Raw genomic sequence first — 20,612 nt, forward strand, 5'->3', positions numbered from 1 at the left:
TTAGCCTTTTGTAACCTAACCAGCTTTATTCTTCTTGGGTTTGATTGTTAAGGAGGTAGTAATTAACCTCACTTTCAAGGTACACTACAGGATAATAATTTGTAATTGTGCTTCTTGTTTTTCCTTCTAGTAGTAGTATTTATGTTTTTCTTTTTGAGGGTTTTTTTTTTGGTCTTTAATCATGAAATTATTCTAAGATTAAATTACTTTTAAATCCCAAAAGTCTAAAGGAAGAATATCTTTTGGAGACTCCCTGTTCAAAAAGATTAATTCCTTAAAATATAGTAATATAGAGATAATTAAATCAACATAATTGAATAAATTTTGTGAACTGCTAAAAATATTAACTTATCTACTATTTATTCACAATAAGAACTTTAATGGATTAATTATGAATGAAAAAAAATGAACCATAAGATGACTCAATGCCTGTATGTCTCCTGTTCTCAGCAGGCAGAATGTGTAGCTCTCAGGGTATGTCTTAGAATAATAGCATTATATTCTATTCTAATATTATAATTATATTCTTAAATAGCATAGTTTTCTGGCAAAATACCTTTAACATTTTTAAAAATGTAATTTTATTAAAATATGTTCATGTACCATACAGTCATCCAAAGTGTACAGTTATTCACAGTTTCATCATATAGTTGTGCACTCAACACCACAATCAATTTTTGAACATTTTCATCACTCCAAAAAACAGAAATGAAAATAAGAATAAAAATAAAAGAGAACACTCAAAGCATCCCATACCACTCCCCCATTTACTTTTTTTTAAATAGATATATATTCACATACCATACAGTCATCCAAAGTGTAAAACAGTTGTTCACAGTATCATCATATAGTTGTGCATTCATCACCACATTCAATTTTTGAACGTTTTCATTACTCTAAAAGATAAGAAGAATAAACATAAAAGTAAGAACATTCACAATGTCCCATATCCCCCTTCTCCATATTATTCATTTACTTTTTGTCCCCATTTTTTCTACTCATTTGTCCATGCGCTGGGTAAAGGGAGTGTGAGCCATAAGGTTTTCACAATCACATGGTCACACCATATAAACTATATAGTTATACAATTACCTTCAAGAATCAAGGATACTGGATTGCAATTAAACAATTTCAGGTATCTCCTTCTAACTATTCTAATAAACTAAAATCTAAAAAGGTATATCTCTGTAACACCTAAGAACTACCTCCAGAATGACCTCTCGACTCCACTGGAAATCTCTCAGCTACTGAAATTTGTTTCACCTCTCCTCCCCCTTTTGGTCCAAAAGGCTTTCTCAATCACACAATGCAGGGTCCAGGCTCATTCCCAGGAATCATGTTCCACATTGCCAGGGAGATTTATACCCCTGGGAGTCACATCCCACATAGGGGGAGGACAGTGAGTTTACCTGCCGAGTTGGCTTAGAGAGAGAGACCACATCTGAACAACAAAAGAGGCCCTCTGGGGGTGACTTCCAGGCACAGTTATGAGTTGGATTAGCCTCTCCTTTGCAGTATCAAGCATTTTAAGGGCAAGCCCCATGATTGAGGTCTCGGCCTGCTAAGCTAATGGTCCCCAATGCTTGCAAGAGTAACAGGAATTCCCCAGCTGAGGAATTTTAATATTTCCACATTTTCCACAGTCCCTCAAGAGGGCTTTGTAAATACTTTTTATTCTCTGCCCAAATTATTCTGGGTTGTATCGGGGCTTCATGCTAACCTGTACAAACAAGATCTCACTCCCTAGTCAAGTTTCCATGTAATTATGGTGTTTGAGTAAACTGACCATACAAGTTAACTTATATAGTATGCTACAGAAAATATAGATTTTGCACCATATAAGCATCATCCTTTGGTCCTATGCAGAAATCAAAGTTTTAAAACATGGTCTGTGTCCTCCTTTAGTCGGATCTACCCCAATCTCAACCAAGTCCATTTTGTTTATATCTCCAATCAAAGTCTGATCTCCTTTTCAGCCTCTTTAGTAGTTGATTCATGGGGCAATGCTGACACTCACAGCTGCTGAACTCTGGCTCTGAGTCCCAGGTGCCACACAGACACCCGAAGCTCTAGGAACTGACCACATCACATACAAACAGCTTAGAATCTCAAAAATTTAGAAATAACTGTTACCACTTATAAATAAATGTGACTGCTGTAGGTGCTTACAATCTAGGAACCTTTGTATAAGCCTTCCCCTTATAGCCCATGCTCCCAGATTCAATTCTCAGACTTTACATGTTGTTATTAGTCTGTATTAGTGAGGCATTATAACGTTTGATTTTCATTTATGGTCTATTTCACTCAACCTGCTGTCCTCATGATCCATTCACTTTGTTGCATACCTTATAACTTCATTCTTTCTTGCTGCTCCTTTATGCAAAAACATTCTCATATTTGTACATTTAATCATGCATGTTGACCACACCAAGTTTCACTAAGTTATCAGTCCCAGTCTTTATCTTCTATCTTTCATTCTGGTGTCATATAGACCTCTAACATTCCTCTTTTAGCCATATTCACAGTCATCTTTTTCTCAGTGTACTTAGAATGTTGTGCTACCCTCACGGTGTATTGTGCTATCCATTTCTAGAGCTACACAATCAATCCTCTAGAACATTCTATACTCCTTCAACATCTAATGTCCAATCTCTACCCTCTTTTCTATCTCCTGAATATCTTCATTTTTATACTCTACTCCAAACCTCTCTCTTCTGTCTTTTCCTTCCTGTCTGTAGTGCTCCCTTTAGTATTTCCTGTAAAGAAGGTCTCCTTTTCACAAACTGTCTCATTGTCTGTTTATCTGTAAGTATTTTAAACTCTCCCTTGTTTTTGAAGGACACTTTTGCCAGATAAAGGATTCATGGCAGTTTTTCTCTTTCAGTATCTTGAATATGTCAAACACTGCTTTCTTGCCTCCCTGGTTTCTGCTGAGATATCCATATTTAGTCTTATCAAGCTTCCCTTGTGTATGATGGGTTGCTTTTCTCTTGCTGCTTTCAGAATTTTCTCTGTCTTTGACATTTGAAAATCTGATTAGTAAATGTCTTGGGGTAGGTCTATTTGGATCAGTTCTGTTTGGGGTATGCTGTGCTTCTTGGACCTGTAATTTTATGTCTTTCATAAGAGTTGGGAAGTTTTCATTGATTATTTCCTCTATTATTCCTTCTGCCGCTTTTCCCTTCTCATCTCCTTCTGGGACACCTGTAACATGTATATTTGTATGCCTCATGTTATCCTTCAATTCCCTGATACCCTGCTCATATTTTTCCATTCTTTTCCCTATCTGTTCTTTTGTGTGCAGGATTTCAGATGTCCTATCCTCCATCTCACAGATCCTTTCTTCTGCTTCTGCAAGTCTGCTGTTGCATGTCACCATTGTGTTTTTCATTTCTTCTGTTGTGCCTTTCATTCCCTTAAGTTCTGCCATTTGTTTTTTCAAGCTGACGAATTTACCCTGTTGTCACATTCTCTCTGTGTCTTCTTTATATCCTTTATCTCTTTGTCACATTCTCTCTCACCTCGCTGATTCAATTTAAAAGATTTCTTTGAACATCTATAATTAGTTGTTTCAGCTCCTGAATCTCAGTTGAAATATTAGTTTCTTCCTTTGACTGGGCCATATCTTCCCATTTCCTGATGTGGCTTGTGATTTTCTGCTGTCTTCACATGTAGTGTTTTATCTGGAGGTGGTTTTCTCTCTTTTGCGTAAGCTTTTCTTGTTGGTTGACTTTGATCTCTATCTTTTCTTTGTTTCTCTCCATGGCCAGTTGTCAGATGGCTCTGCCCCCCAGTCTTCTCCCTCAAATCAGATGCCCACTGTGGCCTGCCACAGGATGGGCACTGGAAGCACCACTGGAAGCCAGTGGTGCTGTGTTTTCCACCGGCTAGCAAGACCTAGGTTTGATTTGGGTCCCTGCTTTAACAGTTGGGTCTTCCCTATTTCTCAGGCTGAACAGGGCCAGGTTTCCATACAGGGTGTGTAGAGCAACTCCTGTGTTCCTAAGAAAGGGTCCTTGCACTTTCTGGACTGTCCAGCAGACGGCGCTGTTCAGTAATGTAATCGTCCTCAGAGGCTGGTCTGCCTCGGAGCATGCCACTGACTGCTGCGTCCCTCAAGGGTAGGGGAAGGGCTTTCAGACCTAGGGTTGGAAACGCATCTCTGGCGGTGTTTTCTCCATCTCTTTGTCTCTCTGATCTGGGCCTTGAAATGTCCTCCCCTGCCACTGGGTCTTCAAACAGTGATGGTATTTTTTCAGTGCCGTTGAGTTTTTAAAATGTGTGTCCCCAGTAAGAGGGGGTCCATCTGCCTTTCAGTGCCTTTCAGTGCAGGGAGTCTGGGTGACGGGGAGAGGACCAGCTGGTCTGGGACAGAAAATTCCTACCTGATATTTCCTCTCTTTCTTCAGTTCTTACTCCAGTCTGTGTCCTCCTCCAGAGTTTCAAACAATTCAGAATTGTCCTTTTTTTTCATTGAATCTCTGGAGAGAAGTTTTCAGTAGCTGTTTACATTGCCATGTTGATGATGTCACCCCACCTTTAACTCTTAAAGCATACTTAAGTGTATCCCCATTTTATAAAATGAAATTTGCTGTCTTAAAGCTGCCAGTAATCATACTTTCTCCTTCTCTTCAATTATCTTGAAATATCTATATTCTGTACCTCCATTCCCCCAACTCTTACTCATTTCAAAGGCCTGTTCTCTGGAAAATATACTAAATAAAGTTCCCTGTGACTTTTTTACATATATATATATTCAATATATGCTTATAATTGGCTTTTCATTGGTATATCTTCCCTTTCTTTAAAAAAGCAGTTTTATTGAGATATATTCAAATGTCAATACAATTCATCCAAAGTGTACGGTCAATTTATGACTTTTAGTATATTTACAGAGATGTGCATTCATCACCACAGTCAATTTTAGAACATTTTCATTACTCCAAAAATTCATTACCCCATATCCCTTAGCAGTCCCCTCTCAAACCCTCTATCCTTTCCCATCCCTACATAACCAATAATCTACCTCTGTGTCTATAGATTTATTTATTTTTGCAATTGGCACAAATGGAATAATACAGTAGTACTTTATTTCTGGTTTCTTTCACTTAGCATAATATTTTTTAAATTGTTATTTATTTATTCTTAATTACAGGAGTTGTAGGTTTACATAAAAGTCATGAAAAAAATATAATGTTCCCATATACCTCCCTATTGTTGACATTCTGCATTAGTGTGGTGCCTTTGTTGCAATTAATGAAAGAATACTAAAATACTACTGTTAACTGTAGGCTATAGTTTACATTTGGTGTATTTTTCCCATATACCACCCTATTTTTAACACCTTGTAATAGTGATGTAAATTTGCTATAATTCATGAAAGAACATTTTTGTATTTCTATTATAACCGCAGTCATTGTCCCCAACAGTGTTCACTCTGTTTTGCAGAACTTAACCCTTTCAACCAGATTTACAAACATAATTCAGCATTGTTAGTTACACTCTCAGTAATGTGCTGTCATTATCACTATCCATTTCCAAACCTTTACAATCAACCTAAATAGAAATTCTGCATGAATTAAGCATCTGCTTCCATTCTCTACCCCCAGGAACCTATATTCTACAGTTTAACTCTATGAGTTTGCTTATTATAATTAGTTCATATCAGTGAGATCATAACAATATTTGTACTTTTGTGTCTTGCTTGTTTCACTCAGCATAATGTCCTCAAGTTCATGCATGTTGTTGCATGCATGAGGACTTCATTCCTTGTTATGCCGAATAATAGTCTATCGTATGTATGTACCACATCTTGTTTATTCATTCCTCGGTTAATGGACACTTGAGTTGTGTCCATCTTTTGGCAACTATGAATAATGCCTCTGTGAACGTTGGTGTGAAAATATCTGTTTGTGTCCCTGCTTTCAGTTCTGCTGAGTATATACCTAGTAGCAGAATTGTTGGATCATATGTTAATTTTACACTTAGCTTCCTGAGGAAGCACCAAACTGTCTTCCATGGTGGCTGCACCGTTTTACATTCCCGCCAGCAGTGGATGAGTGTTTCTGTTTCTGCACATCCTCATTATCACTCGTAGTTTTCTGTTTTTTAATAGTGGCCATTCTAGTAGGTGTGTTGGGAATTTTGTTTAGGATTTTTGTATCTATATTCATAAGAGAAATTGGTTTCCATTTTCTTTTCTTGTAGTGTCTTTATCTGGCTTTGGTATTAGGGTGATGTTGGCTTCATACTTAGGTAGTGTTGCCTCTTCAATTTTTTTGGAAGTTTTTGACCAGGATTGTCCTTAATTCTTCTTAGAGTGATTGATAGAGTTCACCTTGAAGTCATCTGGTCCTGGACTTTTCTTTGTTGAGAGGTTTTTGATGACTGATTCAATCTCTTTATTTGTAAAGACCTCTTTTGAGGTCTTATATTCTAGAATCAATGTAGGCTGTTTGTGTGTTTTTAGAAATTTGACCATTTCATCTAAGTTATCTAATTTGTTGACATGCAGTTGTTCATAGTATCCTCTTATGATCCTTTTATTTCTGTGTGGAGTCAGTAGTAATGCCCCCCACTTCTAATTTATTTAGTTGCATTTTCTCTCTTTTTTTTCTTTGTCAGTCTAGCTAAGGGTTTGCCAATTTTGTTGCTCCTCTCAATGAACAACTTTTCATTTTGTTAATTCTGTTTTTTCTCAATTTTATTTATTTTTGCTCTCAGCTTGGTTACTTCCTTCTGCCTGCTTTGGGATTAGTTTGCTGTTCTTTTTGTAGTTTCTCCAGGTGTGCAGTTAGGTCTTTGATTTTAGATCTTTCTTTTTTTATGTAGACTTTTAGGGCTGTAAATTTCCCTGTTAGCACTGCCCTTGCTGCATCCCATAAGTTTTGATATGTTCTGTTCTCGTTTTCATTCATCTTGAGATATTTACTGATTTCTCTTGCAATTTCTTCTTTGATGTCATGGTGTTTAAGAGTGTGTTGTTTAACCTCCATTGATTTGTGAATTTTCCAGTTCTCCAGCTGTTAATTGATTTCCAGCTTCATTTCATTTTGGTTAGAGAAAGTGCTTTGCATGATTTCAATCTTGTAAAATTTGTTGACACTTGTTTTGTGATCCAACATGTGGTTGTTTCTGGAGAATGATCCATGAGCACTTGATAAGAAGGTATATCCTGCAATTTTGGCATGAATTGTTCTGGATATATTTGTTAGGTCTAGTTCATTTATCATAGTATTCAGTTCCTTTGTTTCCTCATTGATCCTCTATCTAGATGTTCTATCTTGTTGATAACAGTGGAGTATTGAACTCTCCAACTATTATTGTAGTTGATGTCCATTGTAGAGATGTTGATTTCTCCCTTCAGTTGTGCCTGTGTTTGCCTAATGTATTTTGGGGCCCCCTTATTAGGTGCATAAATATCTATGATTGTTATTTTTTCTTGGTGGATTGCCTCTTTCATTAATAGTGTCCTTCTTTGTCTCTTATAATAGTTTTACATTTAAATTCTAGTTTGTCCAATATTAGTGTAGCTACCTCAGCTCTTTTTTGGTTACTGTTTGCATGGAATGTCTTTTTCCAACCTTTCACTTTCAACCTATTCATGCCTTTGGGTCTAAGGTGTGCCTCTTGTAGACAGCATATAGAGGGATCATACTTTTGATCCATTTTGATTGGGGTGTTTAATCCATTAACGTTCAGTTTTATTACTATAAAGGCAGAACGTACGTCAACCATTTCATCCTTTGGCTTTTATGTATCATAGTTTAATCTTGTCTCTCTTTTTATCCTTACTAATAATCTTCATTCCTACACTATTCTCCAAGACTCCCTCTCCTGTCTTTTCCTTTGAGTCAGGAGAACTCCCTTTAGTATTTTTTTACAGGGACGGTCTCGTGTTGATGAACTCTCTCCGTTTCTGTTTTTCTGTGACTGTATTAAACTCTCCCTCATTTTTGAAGGGCAGTTTTGCTTGGTAAAGATTTCTTGGCTGGCAGTTTTTCTCTTTCAGTACTTTAAATAAATGATTCCACTGCCTTCTTGCCTCTATGGTTTCTGATGGTAAATTGGCACTTAATCTTGTTGCTGTTTTCTTGTATGTGGCCAATGGTTTTTCTCTTGCTGCTTCTAGGATTCTCTCATTATCTTTGGCATTTGACATTCTGCTTATATGTATGTGTCTCAGAGTAGGTCAAATAGGATTTTATTCTGTTTGGAATACGTTGTGCTTCTTGGACATGTATATTTATGTTTTTCTTAAGAGTTGGGAAATTTTCGGCCAATATTTCCTCACATATTCTTTCTGCCCCTTTTCCCTTTTCTTTTCCTTGGACTCCCATGACTCTTATGTTCGCATGCTTCATGCTGTCATTCAATTCCCTGCGACCTTGTTCAGTTTTTTCATTATTTTCTCTATCTGTTCTTCTGTTTGTAAGATTTCAGTTGTCCGATCTTGTAATTTGCTAATTCTTTCTTCTGCCTGTTCAAATCTTCTGAGATATGACTTTAGTGTATTTTAAATCTTTTTCTATTGTGACTTTCATTCCCATAAGTTCTGTTATGTTTCTTTTCATACTTTCAGATTCTTCTTTATGCTCATCCAGTGTCTTATTAATATCCTATATCTTTAGCCATATTTTCTTTCGATCTTCCTGAATTGATTTAGGAGATTTGTTTAAACTTCTTTGATTAGTTATTCTAAGTTCTGTGTGTCCTCCGAAGTTTTAATTTGTTCCTTTGACTGGGCCATAGCTTCTTGTTTCTTAGTATGTCTTGTAAGTTTTACTGTTAATTAGGCATCTGATTATCTTGACGAGTTTATTCTGAATGTAAATTTCTCTGTCTTGCTTAGGGTTTTATTGTTTATTGGCTTTGTATTCAGACTTTTCTTTGGCTCTTGATTCAATTCATTCTAGTCCTTTAGAATTGCCTGTGTTTAACTGATCAGATTTTTTCAGCTCTTTTTCATCTGATTCTTGGGCTGGGTATGCAGTACAATTTTTAAGATTGCACGGTTTGTGCAATAAGTTTCACCCCTAGGAGAAGGCTTCCTTTCTTCTGTTCCTTCTCTGGGAGTCTTGATCTGTTTTGTTTGCTTTTGTGTCTCCTCTGTAATTTTTTAAATTCTCCTTTGGTGCGTTTCCTCTAGCTGCTTTTACTTTGTGGGTAATTTCTGCGAGGAGGGTCACCCCCAAGAGGACTTTCCCATCAGTATTTCTCAGTGAAAACAGGGCCAGGGGCCAACAAAGGGGATGCAGACCAGTTTCATAGAGCTCTGGGGTGAGGATCAGAAAAGACATTCAAAAGTCCTTTTTGATGGTTCCCTGAAACTGCGCTCTCCTGGCCTGCTCAGCAGAAGGCGCTCTTCAGCATACTGTTCCTGGCATGCCTAAGGCTGCCCTGCGTCTTTAAACCTTCACTGCTTTCACCCTTGTTGGGGGCTGGGTTGAAACAATGGCCATGATGGTCCTTGTTCGAGGCAGGCTAAAACAGCAGTTCAGAGTCAGGACCCAGCAATCTAAATTTGCCGGTCAAAAGCCATCATCAGTATTCAGCCATGCCCCACTCCCTCCCCACCCCTTGGGGAGGAGGGCTTCCACACTCATCTCTGAAGCAGCCAGCCAGGGACCACACCTGAGGCAGCTCTCCTCGAGAGTGGGTAATGGCCATTGGCAGTTGCCACGGGGAAGGGGTTACAATTCTTTACTGCAGTTTCTCAGCCTGTTTGTCCCATTCTTCCCTGGATGTTGTACAGTGCTCCCCTGGCCTCTAGAGCCCCATAGTAGTTAGTAGTTGTTTCAGACAATTTCTGCTTCCCAGTAGCTGTTTTTGGAAGAGGAGTGAGTTCTGGAGTTCCCTACCCTGCCATCTTCCTCGGAAAATACTCCCTGTGGCTTTTTAATTGCCAGGGTCAGTGGTCATTTTTCAGTACTTGTCCTCTTCTGTTAATTATTTTGATGTTTTTGACCGGTCCCTGTTTGTGAAATTTTCTTCTTCTATGATAACCCTCTGTCAGATCACTTCCTCCTTCTCTTGATTCCTTCCCTCTCTTCCTCACTGACTTTTTTGCCTAAATTTAATCCTTTATCTTTTTGTTGTTCAGCTGTGTGGTGGCCACAAAGGGCGGCATATATTAGCAGAATTACTAAGTGGCAGCATAATATAATGGGGAAGAGTACTGACTCTGGAAGTTCAAAACCTGGTTCCATTACTTGCTAGCTATATGATCTTGGACTCATTCTCTGTGTGCATGAGTCATTTTGAAATGTGTATGTGCTTTAGAATTTAAATGGGAAGTTTTCTTTTCTTTTCTTTTCTTTTTAAGGCGCCTCTGTACCTCATCTTGAAATTACTGAATCAAATTTACTGCAAGATATGGGACTAAAGTCTTGCATTACAATATATTCCCTGAATCGAGTCACTTGATTTGCTTTCCCTAGCCCCTAGCTATTATATGATTGGGGATAGATGAAATAAGATTGGCAAAATTTTTATTAATTGTTGAAGCTGGGTATTAGGTATATGGGGATTCATTATACTATTCTTTCTATTTTTGTGTACGCTTCAAATTTTCCATCATAGAAAATTAACAATGAAAAATTTCCCAGCTTATCTGTAGCCAGCCTGGCTCAGTGGTAAATTATTACACAGAGATTTTGACTTTGAGATACCTTGAAAAGAGGCTAATGTGCACTAAAAACTAGGCTGATAAATTGGTACCCTGACAAATATAGTGTTAGGAAGCTTGTGTAGTTACCTAACCAAATTATCTTAACTATTGGAATATCCCGTTCTTATATACTGGAATCATAGCATTTTATTTTGTATATGTATTTTCTAACCCAAATGACTTAAGACCAATAATAATAATAATAAAAAAAAAAGACATGTAGAATGGTATAGAATAAAAAACAGCATTGGTTAACGTATAAACACTGTCTTTGCAGGAAACTTGGTGAAGAGTTAGTAATTTTAATCAGAGGCTAGTATTTCTTTCTTATATACCTCTTCCTACAAATTTCTAAAAAAGGATTTCATCATTAAAAACAAAACACACACACACACACACACACACACACAGACACACACACACACACACACAGCAGTAAAACTGGAGGGCTCGGCCTTAGTGCTATATATAAAGTTTGGGCCAGTGACAAATATGTCAAACTCTATTTATTTATTAGTTATTCCTCCGAGAGTTTTGTTTAAGAAATTTATTCATATTTGTTACCACTTCTGTATTTTTACATATTTCTTTTTGTATTTTGCTTGCCTTTAATATTTATTGTTTTGGATTAGGAAGAACCATAACATGATTTTGTTTTTTTACATTTTGCTTAGAATAGATTTAATATAGTATAAAAAGTTACTTCTAAATGTGTTCTAAATCTCTATTATACAGCAATCTCAGAAGCCTTCCCTGATCTTTTCTCTCTTTCTGTGTCTGCCCCTCCTAATTGTATAAAAAGATGAGAATTATGGCAAACTGCATATCTGGAAATGCACATTGTCTTAAATTAATTAGAAATATTTGAGTTGTATCTAATGGAAATCAATTCAGATTAGTTTATATAAGAAGTCATTTGGATGATGGATCTAAGGAATTTTGTTTTTCCATTTCTTAACTTTGCCTCTGCTTGGCTTCATCTCACAAAGATTGTTTCCACATGATTTTTCTCTTTTTACGTAGATTTCATTTAAATAGGAAAAAAATAGACAAATGGAAAAATAGGCAAAGAATATAAACAAGTTGTTCATGGAAAATATAAATCAGCAATGAATATATGAAAGCATATTAAACCATTTCCAAATTCAAGAAATGCAAATCAAAACAAAATATTTTCACTTTTTAGATTGTCAGTAATTGAAAAGTTTGATAAGACCCAGACACTCTTACTAATAATACTTGTTTAAATTTCTTACATAAAAATACCTTTTAGAAGGCAATTAGCAATTCCTTGTTAGGAATTTACCCTACATTTCTGCTGGTAACAGATGTATGTAAAGCTGTAGAAGTGTTTCTATAAGAAAAAAATATGATTCAGCCTAATTGTCCATCACTAGCATAGCTGGTTAGATAAAATAATGAAACATCCATTCAGTGGGATTCTGTGTAGCTTTAAAAAGAACAAGATAGATTTGTATATCTTCTGGGAAGAGTTTAGGATATATCAGTAATCAAAAAGTAACAAAGTACCTAACAGCATGTGTAGTATGATTGCATGGTATAGATTTTTGAAAGAATATGTGTATATGAAAAAAATTATTTTTGGAAGGAACAGAAGAACCTTAATAATTTCTTTTGTTGGGAGAATGAGAACCCTGGGATTCAATGACAGAGGAATATTTACTTTCCATCTTATACCTTTCATTAAGGTCTGATTTTTAAAAATCTTGTGCATATTACTTTTATTTAAAAAAATAAACATTTAAAAATGAAAATACACCCAACTTTATAAAATAAGACAGATGAGCTTGTGTATCAGTAGCTAGTGTTCATTAATCACCTGGTATGCTCTTTTAAATAGCAAAGACTTTTAGAAAGAAAAATAGATAGAATGATAAAGCAAATATCGCAAAATGTTAAAAGTTGGTGGAGCTGGGTATCTGTGTTGGGGGTGGGTTGGAGTTCTGGGTATGTGGTCGGTTTTATAAAACATTTATCTGCCAACAGGGCATAATTTACGAAAGCCTTATTTTTCTTTTAGTTGATCACAGCCGAGTTAAATTGACTTTAAAGACTCCTTCTCAAGATTCAGACTATATCAATGCCAATTTTATTAAGGTATGTGTTAACTTCAAATGGTTTCTCTGTCATAATTAATGTTTTCCTGCATTCTAGTTTTATTAAAACTTTATTGACCATTTGTACCCACAACAAAATAAATAAAAATAAAATCACTACCCTGGCATACCATTTTTCTGTGCTTTCCTTCTAGTTTTCTTATTCATATACACAATATTTATTTATTTTCATGTTTGTGGAGATTAAATTTTTTTATTTGTTTCTTTTTTGTTGAAGGTTTATAAATACTTATTGGTTAATCGTTTTGTCAATTATCCCTTTGAGTTAATGTACTCATATAAACATAGTCATTCTGTGTTGTTGAACTGTAAAGGTTATTTCCAATTTTTCTTCATGGTAGTATTACAATGAACATCTTTATTCTTTTCAGTAATTTCTTAGGGATGGAATTGCTGTTTAATATCAAATTTATAAAATACAAACTTGTATTTAAAACTTTTGGCAGTCAACACTGTTTCAAGTTGGCAACCCAAATCCCAGATTAAACTAAGTCTTTGGATAACTTTTGTTTGGATACCTTTTGGTCAAAAGCAGTCAAATTCTTGTACAGTTATGGAAACAGAGAGACAGATGCAAAATGTCACTTGATTGCATTTAAGTCAAGTGCTTTACTTTGCTTCACCAGGTTTTCTGTGTTCTTTGAATCTTTCGGAATATAGTATTGTTTGTAGTTAATTTACATATGGTATTTATACATATGTGATTTTGTTGACGGAAAATTAAGGGTAATAGTTATGTAATAAAATTAAATGTCAACATTGAACAATCATGGTTTCAAGTAGGAACTTTTTTTTCGACAATTTTAATTATAATTGGAGCAGAAACCAAAACTAATAGGTTAAAGAAAAGCTAATTAGATGACCTGATGTTTCAGTTGTTGTCACTGTTCATCTTTTATAAGGAATATTGTTAGAAGCTCTAGTTTTAAATTGCACTAATGACACTGATTCATTCTATGAGAGTCACATATGCTGGTTTTGTATTTTAGTCAGCTATTCTGGTAAATTCTTGGACTTATTATTAGAAATCTGTATAGTATATGCTCATGAAACTTTAAATTGAATAGCTAGCTAGATTCTTCCATAGCTACCTAAAACTAAGAAAGAACTGTTAAGTGGTTTTGGTATTGTTTTTAGAATCAAAACTTGTTTTGATGTTTCTGCTACAGTTAACTTTGTTAACCAACTAATGGGCTTTTGTTTTTAATTCCTAGGTAAATAATAACTTTGCAATTGGTCCTTTATTATTGGTCCTTAATTACCAATTTGATGTTCCATGTTTAATAAATACACAGAAGTAATATTTCACCAAAAGCTAAACTGAATATAATCTATTTTGCCCTGTTTTATGTTCTGTGAAGTAAAAATAATTTGTAAATGTTTTCAGTGAAAACAGCAGTATTACTAGTAAAATTTTGAAATGTTGGACCTTAGGTCACAAACATTTTTGATAATCATAATAAATGTGAAATTTGCTTTTAACCATTTTAGGGTGTCTATGGACCAAAAGCATATGTGGCAACCCAAGGACCTTTAGCAAATACAGTTATAGATTTTTGGAGGATGATATGGGAGTATAATGTTGTAGTAAGTAATTTATTTTTCTTTACATAATTTTGAGAAGTATTATATATAATGACATAGGATGTTTTACTGAAGGAGGGAATGAGAGGACTTAATAGCCATAGTGATATGTTTAATAATAGCTAATGAATACTAGAAAGACAGATACCAATTTCTGGGATATTTCATTAAATTCTCACAAACTAATCAAAATATTTTAAGAGAGTGCGATAATACTTTAAATCCTGTCCTAATTCAGTAACTTCTAAAGATAGCTACCAGATAACTTATAAAATGCAGAAAATAATGAGTGCTTTAATAGGCTGATAAAATGTTATGATAGTGCAAACATTTAAGAGAATTTGCAGAATTGCCCCCCTGCCGCCCCAGCCCATTTAGTTAGAAGCATAGCAAGTCACTGCCATTTTTGTCTCTTCTGCTCTGTTGAGTAAAGTGAAATAGTGTAAGCTTGGGTTTAGAAGCAGGGGAATGAGTGGCTTAGGATACTGCAGAGAGCCACACTGTACTACCATATATCACCCTTGGAGCCCAGGCATTTGATATGGTGATGGTTTTGGTTTTATAGATGTAGAAAATCAGTGATATATGGTTCTCATTCCACTTTCATGGGAATTGTAATGAGTATTTTCTGTTGAATCAGAATGATTCTTAAAAAAATGGCATCCTCTATTAGTGAAAGATTTGAAAGTAGGAAAATCAAGTCCTTGGTGTTTGTTGGTATTTCAATTAAAAATCAGATGTAGTTAGGGATTTACTGGGAAAGGGCACGAAGGAACTTACTGGATGCTAGTAACTTCCTATGTCTTGATAGGAGTTTGGGTTGTACAGTACTATGCATTTTGTAAAACTTGAAGAATATACACTTAAGATTTGTGTATTTCATTGTATGTATATTTTACCTCAAGGGGAAAACACTAAGCAATGTAAAAATATTAAATTCTTGATAATGATATGCATGCTTAAGTTATTTAGAGTATATGAATCTCTGCAGTTCACTTTGAAATGCATTAAAAATATTGTTGATTGATGGGTAGATAGAGGGGATAAGTATGATAAAACAAAGTGAAATGTTATGGGAGAATATAGGTGTTGGGTATACAGTGTCTTCAACTCTGCTGTATGTTGGAAAGTTTACATTATAAAATGATAAGGGGAAAGCAGATGTAATAACCTTTATGTTTAAAGGCAGTGTTACATTAAATGCATTCAGTTTTTATATACTTTTATTAAATTTGTTTAAAATATATAATACTAAAATATGTAATACTAAGAGTTGTATTTTCATAGAATTTCAAAAGTCAGGTGTACATTAAGTCATATGATTTCAATTAAATATATTATGTTAATTGGAGCCAATTTTATTTTTTTGCTGTATAATTAGACCTTTGGAAGCCATGATTTTAATACCATTAACAGTAGAACTACTTTTAGTAGTAAAACTGCTATTTTTTTTTGGATATTCCAAGTATACTTTTGCCTATGGTAAAAAGTAATTCTTGAAATTTGTATATTACAAATGTAAAATTGTGTTTAACTGAACTATTCTTTATCCCATTCCTTCCCTCCTTTCTTTTAGATCATTGTAATGGCCTGTCGAGAATTTGAGATGGGAAGGGTATGTGTACCTATTTTACACTCAAAAAATAATTTTAGTGTACCTTTTATCACTTCAATTTTAGGGATGTATATTCCTGGTCTTTTATTATATTTTGAGCCTGTGTAGTCAAAACACATTTTCATTCTCTTTTTGGTGCTGCTATTGCTTTTAATTGATAATAGGAACAAAATAATCTCTAAAACATATAAACTTTATTTTGTTACATTTCAGAAGTACATTTTAAAAAACTTTTAATGTTGAAATAATTTGAAACTTATAGGAGAGTTGCAAAAATAACACAAAACCTTTATAGAGAATGCTCAACATACTTCCCACCCAGATATTCAGTTCCACCAACTTTTAATATTTTGTCACATTTGTTTTATCATTCTATTCTCTCTCTCTCTTTCTATCTTCTAAACATGAAAGTCGGTTGTATGCATCGTATTCCTTGAATACTTAAAACCCCCATGTAAAATTTCCTAGGAAATCATTTTATGATACACTTAATTGTGAATTGCTATGCAGTAGTCTTAGTTTTTAATGGCATTATAAGTAAAATAAGCTCTTTTAATTTATAGACTGAATTAGAGAGGTATTTAAAAGTAAGAATGAAATTGAGCAAATGAAAATGTTTTAAATAAAATAATCCTGATTAGTTATCATCAGTTCACGGCTTGAATATCCCAATTTATCTGTTTACAAATATCTGTTTATTTATTTAATTTGTTTATATGGTCTTCAAAACTTGGAGAGGAAAATTTCCTACTCTGATTTTTTAACATTGGTATTTTTGTGCTTCGTACAAGTGATATTAGCTTCCAAACTATTGTGATGCCTGTTCTGTATCAATTCCTAGATAATAATGTATTTACTGGGAATAGGTATTTAAAGGAAAAATAAGTGTGTCCTTCTGTAAATGTGACAAACCAATCAAAGAAATTTTGTGGTGTTTATTGGCAATTACCGTATACTAATGTGGTTCATTATTTAAACTAAAAATCATTTTTAAGTTATAAAAATTCTTATTAAAATTTTTTCAATGAGGAATATGTTGCATAAAGCAATACATTACATCTTTCACTTATGTGGGCTGCATTATATCAATAGAAAACCTTATTTTAACTTAGGGTGTCTGTCATTCTTCCATCTACATTCTTTTCCAGTAGTGGAAGTGTTAAAGTAATATCATCCAGAAAAAGAACATCTAGTATTAGAAAATATACAGACTGAGAAATTATTAAATAATTAAGTTATCTGTTTAAGCATTGTTACTGTATATGTCAATCTCATTAATATTAATTGATTATATTAGGAAATTTCAGTTTCATTCTTCTTATGTTTCTAGTGTTTCCTTAAGTTTTTATTGAGGTTTAGGTTTGATTTTTCTTTCCATTCTATTAGTAAGTTCAACCATTAATAGTTGTAGTATTAGTGTATCAGTAGTACCTGAAGAAAAATTAAGTTGTATCAAGTGTAAAATATTTTGAAGCTAAATGTTTTAAGATTCATAGTGCTTTGTTAGTAGTAGACTGTGAATGATGAGTCCTATGAATTTTTGTATGATAACTTTGATTTTGATCTTGACTTTGAATGTAATCTAATAGAAATAGCACAGATATTGAAATCAGACAGACTTACTCATTGGTAGTATTTTGACCATGGTACAATGTACTGCCTTCAGTTTCCTCATCTCTGAAATGAAAATAATTCCCACCTGCAGAATTAGAGATTATATATCTGGTGTTTTAACACACAACTTTGGTACAGTTGTTTTGAGTTTTATAGCTGGAATATAAATACCAATATACTCCTAACTCAGTCACTGCTGATCTGAATGAGGTGCTTATTATTCACACTGCTTTCAAACATTACCTAAATTTGTCTCTTATAGCCTGTTTTCTGTCCACTTGAAAAGGTTAAAACTTTTACCAGGTAGAAGTAAAAAACAAAAAACCCAAAACCCTCAAAATAATTAATTTTAGCTTTTTATATACTTTTTACCAAGGTTTGAACATTACTTGTGGTTTTAAACCTCCCATAATATTAATAATATTTATTCTAAACTAAACTGACACACTAGATAGTTCTGCTTTATTGCCCTGTGAGTAGAATTGTCAACTGGTAGTTAATTTCAGCCTATAGGTAACTACTCGATTTACAGTATTTGCAACTATGAGAATTTAACCAGAAATTCCTGGACTGGTGTATTTTTACTTGCCAGAAGGTTTATTTTAAGGTGGATGGCCACCTTACTTTCCTTTTATTGGGTCTTGAGAAAAATTGCATCATTTCTTTGCATCTTTAACAGAATCACTTAATTTTCTATAACATTAGGTTTATCATTGGCTTACTTAAATGTTTACTTAAATGTTGGGTTTGATAATGAAATTTGAGCGTTCTGTTTCTATAGTTGTTTAAAATGGGAGCGTAAAAGGGGAAACTGATTATACAAAGAAAAGCTTTATATAGGGTTTTTACCATTGATAGAATGTTTGAAATAAACTCTTACTTAGTGCTCACAATAACCTGTAAAACAAGGATTATTCATCCTATTTTTACAGGTGATGAAATTGAAGGTCAATAAAACAGTAAAATTAGTACTTGCAAAATTCTTCTGATAGCATGTAGAGTACTCTTACTGCTACACCTCAGATTTTACACTTAATGAAAATTCAGCCAGATATTATCAAGATACTCATGTTATGCAAATATTGAAACTTTCCAGTAATAGCTAGAAAACCATTATACTAAATGGCCCTCATTGTGCTGGCAACTTTTTTTTTTTTTTTTTTGCTTCCCTTTTCTTTTTTAGAGAAGGGTCTTACACTTACATTAATAAAGATGTTATGGCTAATCTTGGAGAAGATATGATAGTTACTTTAAAGAACAGTTGGATAAATCTAAGCTCTCTCATCTTCTTGCCCTACTGATGGCATTTTTTCTATTTTCTGGAAGGAATAGCAAGCTGAACCCTAGGGCATAAAATATTTGTAAAAGTTTAAGAAAAACTATCATATAGATTGCTTACTAACTTTTATTTGGATAACAGAAAAAATGTGAACGCTACTGGCCTTTGTATGGAGAAGACCCTATAACATTTGCACCATTTAAGATATCTTGTGTAAGTATCTATTTTTATTACGTTATTTAATCAGAAAATTGACCTGCTACACTGAAGACTTAGATTGTAATATGCTATATATACATAGTAATGCAGTGTAATATATATAATGCTTACATGTAAATATGCACTTACTTCGTAAGAAACAATAATTAGTAATATTTTTATCGTCTTAAGTTTAGAGGCTTTGGGAATGACTTTTTATAAATGTACAATTTCTTTGTACCTACTTTTGTTAGCTCTGTGTTAGTCTTATATCAATTGATAAGAAGTATTTGTGTCTATAAGAGTAAAAGGAGTAATAGTGTGTTTTGGAAATTGGTTTAAAGTATTCATTTCTAATTGAATAAATGGGAAAAGCCCTAGACGACTGAAATGTAGTGTATCATGTTAACCTTTCATAGATATATTATGCTCCCCAGAATTGTCGTAATTATGTAGAAAGGTGGGTTTGAGAACTGCCTTCCTGGGAAAAAAGATTGATTGATTGTTTTCACTTAAAAAACTATAGGACCCTGGTAATTATTACAGCAGATACTTTCATATGAAATTTAGATATGTACCTTACTATTTAATGACTTCTGGAAATGAGTTAAATTCAGGTTCTAAAACTACACAGCAAAAGCTAAGAAAATGAACTAATAAACAGAAACAAAGAAGGAAGAAAGAGGGCAAAAGACATAATGTTTTACTTACTCAACCAAAAAGATCATAATTGAGCATTAATACAATTAATAACTTCCCCATCTCAAAATGACCTGTTTTTTACTTTGTTTTCTATGGTTAAATGAAATATAATTTCTAAGATTTTATTTGCTATTGGTGAGCTCCAGGAGGCCATGATTTTACAACTTACTTTGTATTTATGATTTCTTAATTCCTCAGGAGTGTACTAAAAGTTCAGGGCTTTCTAAGTTGATATAGAAAAGGAACCAAGCTGTGTTACTCTGTCTCCTTTAAAAATGTAATGTGATATTTGTAATATAACTCATAGTTGAATTGACTGGATTTAATATGCAGTCAATCCTCTAAAGTCTTGGTTAGAATTAACTGTTTGTAGGTTAAGTGTAAAAATAAAAGAATCCTATGGTATTTTATATTACTTGGAATGAATCATAACAAGTACATACCACACTGTCTTACTTCAGTTGGGGAACACCTTCCCCCTCACCAATCCAGAAAGTGTTCTACCATGTTAGGTCCTGGGCAGTCTAGGAAACCTAGTTCTTACACAGTGTGGTTGTGTCAAACATTTGTAAATTTAAATGCAATAAGATAACGGTAAGTTATTTTAGGTTATTTGTTTTTCTTATTCCCTTGTTTCATTTTTTGTTTGAAAAGTTGTTTTTTTAATTTTTTGATAAAGTTTTTAAAAAAAGTTAACTGTAGTAAATGTCACAATTCAAGTGAAAACATGTAACGCTTAATATTCAACAGCAAAGCAACTTTTTTTAACAGTTGGGAAAAAAGAATAGTAAACAATTTCACAATAATGAATAG

The 20,612-nt window shown here is 33.9% G+C and overlaps 1 protein-coding gene across 2 annotated transcripts in view; it reads left to right on the forward strand.

The window, feature by feature from the left end:
- The window catches only part of PTPN12 (protein tyrosine phosphatase non-receptor type 12), a 115,265-nt gene that overhangs the window by 34,130 nt on the left and 60,523 nt on the right, over positions 1-20,612 (forward strand). For both annotated transcript variants that reach the window (XR_005217003.1, XM_037836496.1), the window contains exons 3-6: positions 12,711-12,787; positions 14,299-14,394; positions 15,968-16,006; positions 19,041-19,112. Coding sequence is in view for 1 of the 2 variants with exons in the window: in XM_037836496.1 (XP_037692424.1) it covers positions 12,711-12,787; positions 14,299-14,394; positions 15,968-16,006; positions 19,041-19,112 (284 nt within the window). In the remaining variant the exon portion in view is untranslated. The remainder of the gene's footprint in view (positions 1-12,710; positions 12,788-14,298; positions 14,395-15,967; positions 16,007-19,040; positions 19,113-20,612) is intronic.

The sequence above is a fragment of the Choloepus didactylus genome, chromosome 5 (assembly GCF_015220235.1).
Source record: "Choloepus didactylus isolate mChoDid1 chromosome 5, mChoDid1.pri, whole genome shotgun sequence".
Taxonomy (NCBI): domain Eukaryota; kingdom Metazoa; phylum Chordata; class Mammalia; order Pilosa; family Megalonychidae; genus Choloepus; species Choloepus didactylus.